At 43.8% G+C, this 4,118-nt stretch overlaps 1 protein-coding gene across 1 annotated transcript; it reads left to right on the forward strand.

The window, feature by feature from the left end:
* Positions 1–1,601: 1,601 nt before the first annotated feature.
* On the forward strand, positions 1,602–2,840 carry PAC1 (20S proteasome alpha subunit C1). Its single transcript, XM_087691006.1, has one exon. It carries the CDS (start codon positions 1,735–1,737, stop codon positions 2,485–2,487), a length of 753 nt encoding a protein of 250 aa, XP_087547132.1. The 5' UTR covers positions 1,602–1,734; the 3' UTR covers positions 2,488–2,840.
* The last annotated feature ends 1,278 nt before the right edge of the window (positions 2,841–4,118 follow it).

The following is a 4,118-nucleotide window of genomic DNA, read 5'->3' on the forward strand; positions in this document are numbered from 1 at the left end:
GAGGGTAGCCTTCGTCTAGGGCTTTCGGCAACAGGTGAGTGATTCCACACTTTGGGCATCTAAGATCATCCTTTTCCCAATTAGCATGCTCCCGTTCAGGGCAGCATGAGGAGATGTGTCCTGGGTGATCGCAATTCCAACAAGAAATTGATTCTTGGGTCTACCTCCCTAGGCCTCTACCTCTACCCCTTCCTAATGCCATCATCGGTACAGGTTGGTAGTCCATAAGGATTACATTACCCTCTTCATCATACAATATGTAGGGGTGCATGTAAGACTCTTTGTCATTTGGCTCCTTCACATAGTAAACTTAAGTGTTGCTCGGTGGATGGGTTACGTAGGGTCCATGTGGTCTAGGTATGCCTATGGGATAGGTAAGGCCGTTCGTATGGTTGCAAGTATAGGAATCTCCTCTGTAGGTTGCAATGCGGGATATCATGGCTGGAACCTATCACAATTAGCACAAGGGTGGGACCTCGGGTCCCGACACTTTGCTGGCAAGTGGTTTCTGTCACAATACACGCATTGGATGTGAGGTTGTCTCATCATTTCTTGTAATTTGGGTAGCTCCATCTTCATCTCCATTAGCTCCTGATTTGCATCTATGCCCTTTCCTTTATCTTGAGTACTTGGGCCTGATTTTTTGCTTGATGTCGAAACTCTCTCAAAGTTTCTAGTGCTAGTCTTCTCTCGAGTTGAGCTCTTGGAGCTTCTCTCTTTGAGGTGGTCATCCATTCTAATTGCCTCATCAAAGACCCTAGCTAGTATGTCTTGCTGCATGCTTGAATTGCCTGCCAAGGCCTTATAGAGTTCCTCACTCAGTACCCTAGTGCTGCAAATTGTGGAGACCGCTCTTTCAGTGGGTCGCTCACTAACCCAAGTGTCCTCCTGCTCCAAGTAGCACCCATGGAGAGACCTCTCGCGGCGGGTTCGGTTCACGTACCCGGCGCGGCTAACAACCCCCTTGGATAGGGTCAGGCAGACAGTCGGGGGTAACTGAAGCTGCCTTTCCCTCCAGGCCTTCAACTTGAAGCATTAATTATTTTTCCAGCTTTAGTTCATTGAGCAAAGAAGTACAAACAGTGCTCCTAACTGTACAAACACAATCAATCCAGTGGTCATTTATTTAGCCAACTACTAAGGTGTGAATCCTTCTCTCCGAATGCGTCCAGCATTCGATCTAGATCAATTACGACTTGGCAAGATCCCAAGGGTTTTATTGTTTGTTTACACTTTTATCCTTGGGTTAGTTTAAAGAGACTTCGCATGTGGGTGACGTAGTCTCTGATGTCCTCCTTGTCTTTCTGCTTGACATTCATCAGCCGCACTAGAAGGTTATCGAAGTAACCAAGCTTAAATAATCTCTTAATGAAGAGACTCTTGAGGTTGTTGAAGTCAGTTTGCTCAGTAGCATCCAGACTCATGTACTAGGTCCTACCCTTATCTCCTAAGCATAAACTGATTTACCTATAAATTTCTAAGGTAGGTAGGCCTTATGATATGTTCTTTAGCTTATCACTTGTTCAAATTTCATTTGAATTTTTTGGTATGGATTAGAAGTATGACATAGAAGTATGATGTCCATAGGAGTATGTAGGTAGTTCTATGCATTTTTACGCGGCGTTATCGGGACGTTCTCCATAGCTTGTTCTTCAAGCCATTTAAGCTGCTTCGTTTTTCTTCTTCTTCTACCCTTCGCGTCAGAAGCCATATCGCAGGCAGCCACAGATCGCCATGTCTCGCCGTTATGACAGCAGGACCACCATCTTCTCCCCCGAGGGGCGCCTCTACCAGGTAGAGTACGCCATGGAAGCCATCGGCAACGCTGGTGCAGCCATCGGCGTTCTCGCCAAGGACGGGGTCGTACTGGCGGGAGAGAAGCGGGTGACCTCCAAGCTCCTGGCCTCCTCCAAATCCACAGAGAAGATGTACAAGATCGATGACCATGTCGCGTGCGCCGTTGCTGGGATCACAGCTGACGCCAACATCCTCATCAACACTGCACGGCTCCAGGCCCAGAGGTACACATTCCTGTACCAAGAGCCGATCCCTGTCGAACAGCTTGTCCAATCGCTCTGCGACACTAAGCAGGGTTACACGCAGTTCGGTGGCCTGCGACCCTTCGGCGTCTCGTTCCTGTTTGCAGGGTACGACAAAAATTTCGGCTTCCAGCTCTACATGAGCGATCCCAGTGGCAATTTTGGGGGCTGGAAGGCTGCTGCAATTGGCGCAAACAACCAAGCTGCCCAGTCTATGCTTAAGCAGGATTACAAGGAGGAGATCACCAGAGAGGAGGCCGTGCAGCTGGCGCTGAAGGTGCTCAGCAAGACTATGGACAGCACAAGCTTGTCATCCGAGAAACTGGAGGTTGCAGAGGTTAGCCTTACACCTTCTGGGGATGTGAAGTATCAGGTTTGCTCGCCCGATGAGTTGAACAAGTTGTTAGTTAAGTTTGGCATTACTCAGCCCTCGGCAGACGAAGCCTGAGCTTCTTGTTGGTTTTCTCTTTTGGGAGAGGGGGCATCATGGACAGACCTAATACAAATTATAATCCAAGTATCGTTTGGAAATAGAAGTGCTAGATTTTTGACCCTGCAGGGGGAGAATATTGAGATGCAGATATTTCTGCTTTAAAACTTCTTTTCAATTTGTTTTCTTCCAGGATTTTAAGTTAACCGCCATCAAGTGGTTTGAATTCCCAAGCTACTTGCAGCAGGCAGACAACCTGATAGCTGAACTGCTAGCCACGATCAGCTTATTTAATCATGATTTATCTTGGTATAATGCTCTAGGCTGTACAATAGCTCTATAGATGAAGTCAATGCCTGCTTGTAGCAATATCCAATGCCTTTGGTAGTCCATGGACATGGAAAACAAGTCATAACTGTCAAGTCATAGGAAGCTTTGTTTTACTTTTCTAAATGTTTGAAATCTTAGGTGCATGGAAACGGCAACAAATTTGTGCTGAAAGGTGTAGGATTTTGGATACATGTTTATCTGTCGTATGTACAAGCTTGACACGCACAATTTTTCAGGAGCATTCCCTCTCATAGTTTTGGACTCATTGTGTGGCTTTGAGCAATGGAGCTATGGCCTTTTCAGTTTGAAAAGATGCTTGATATAGTGTCTTATCAAAGTTCTTTTCAGCTAGTAAACAGAAGTTCTGGTGCCACAACTTTTATTTTGAATGATGGCATGAAGCTCAACAATGTGAAAATTAAGCAAAGCAACTAAATAAACTCTTTAGGCAATTTTCTTCTTGCTGATTAGTTGAATCAAAAAGAGCTTGAATTAAGGAGTAGACTAGTGTGGTGGATGGACAATGTTGGCTTGTATATTTGACATTGTCTAGTTTATGTTTGCTGCAAACACTTGAGGTTTTAGAGTTTTGTTTTTAGGACTTGATTCTTGTGTTAGATTGAAGATAGATTAAGGAACAGCTTAGGATTTTCTCTTGTTTTAAACACCCTGAGCATTTCTCATTTGTGCTATAGCTTGCAAATATTTTGTTGGAACTTTGAGTTACAAAGAGGTGGTGCAATTAAAGGGTAGGTGTGAAAAGGAAGTGGGATTTATGGTAGGAGTTATAAGAAGATAAGGTTCCAATTCTATGAATATTAATTGTATCTTTAGGTATTGTTGTGAGTACTTGTTGGCTGGTTCTTTGTCTCTATGAAGGAAGAATGTGCTAGTTAGTGCCTCGCAAACTTGCATATTTATAAGGATAAGTAGAGAGAGGATTTGAAGCAAGTTTGGTAATATAGTGAATGTGAAGATCTCATGCCTCATTCCATGAAGATACTTTCTTTTCAAAGAGCCTTGCCTTGTGTTAGACGATTTCAGGATTATGATAGGTTAAAATTACATTACAAATGTTGGTCCTTCCTTGCGTCAAATATATGGTGTTTGTTTCAATTAGTTAGATGATGGAAAGTTTTTCTTGATGAACTTGTGAAAACCATGAAGAGGATACGTTGCCAACCTTGATAACAATGCTCCTAATCACACTTAGAAGCCTTTGTTTCTAACCATCTCCTCTACTTGATGACTAGATTCATCACCGCTATAGGAGGTTTCTCCTATTTAATCTAGTGTTTCTAGGGGATTGATACACTCAA

The sequence above is a fragment of the Lygodium microphyllum genome, chromosome 2 (assembly GCF_053477565.2).
Source record: "Lygodium microphyllum isolate KBCC chromosome 2, Lygodium_microphyllum_v1.1.10, whole genome shotgun sequence".
Lineage (NCBI taxonomy): Eukaryota > Viridiplantae > Streptophyta > Polypodiopsida > Schizaeales > Lygodiaceae > Lygodium > Lygodium microphyllum.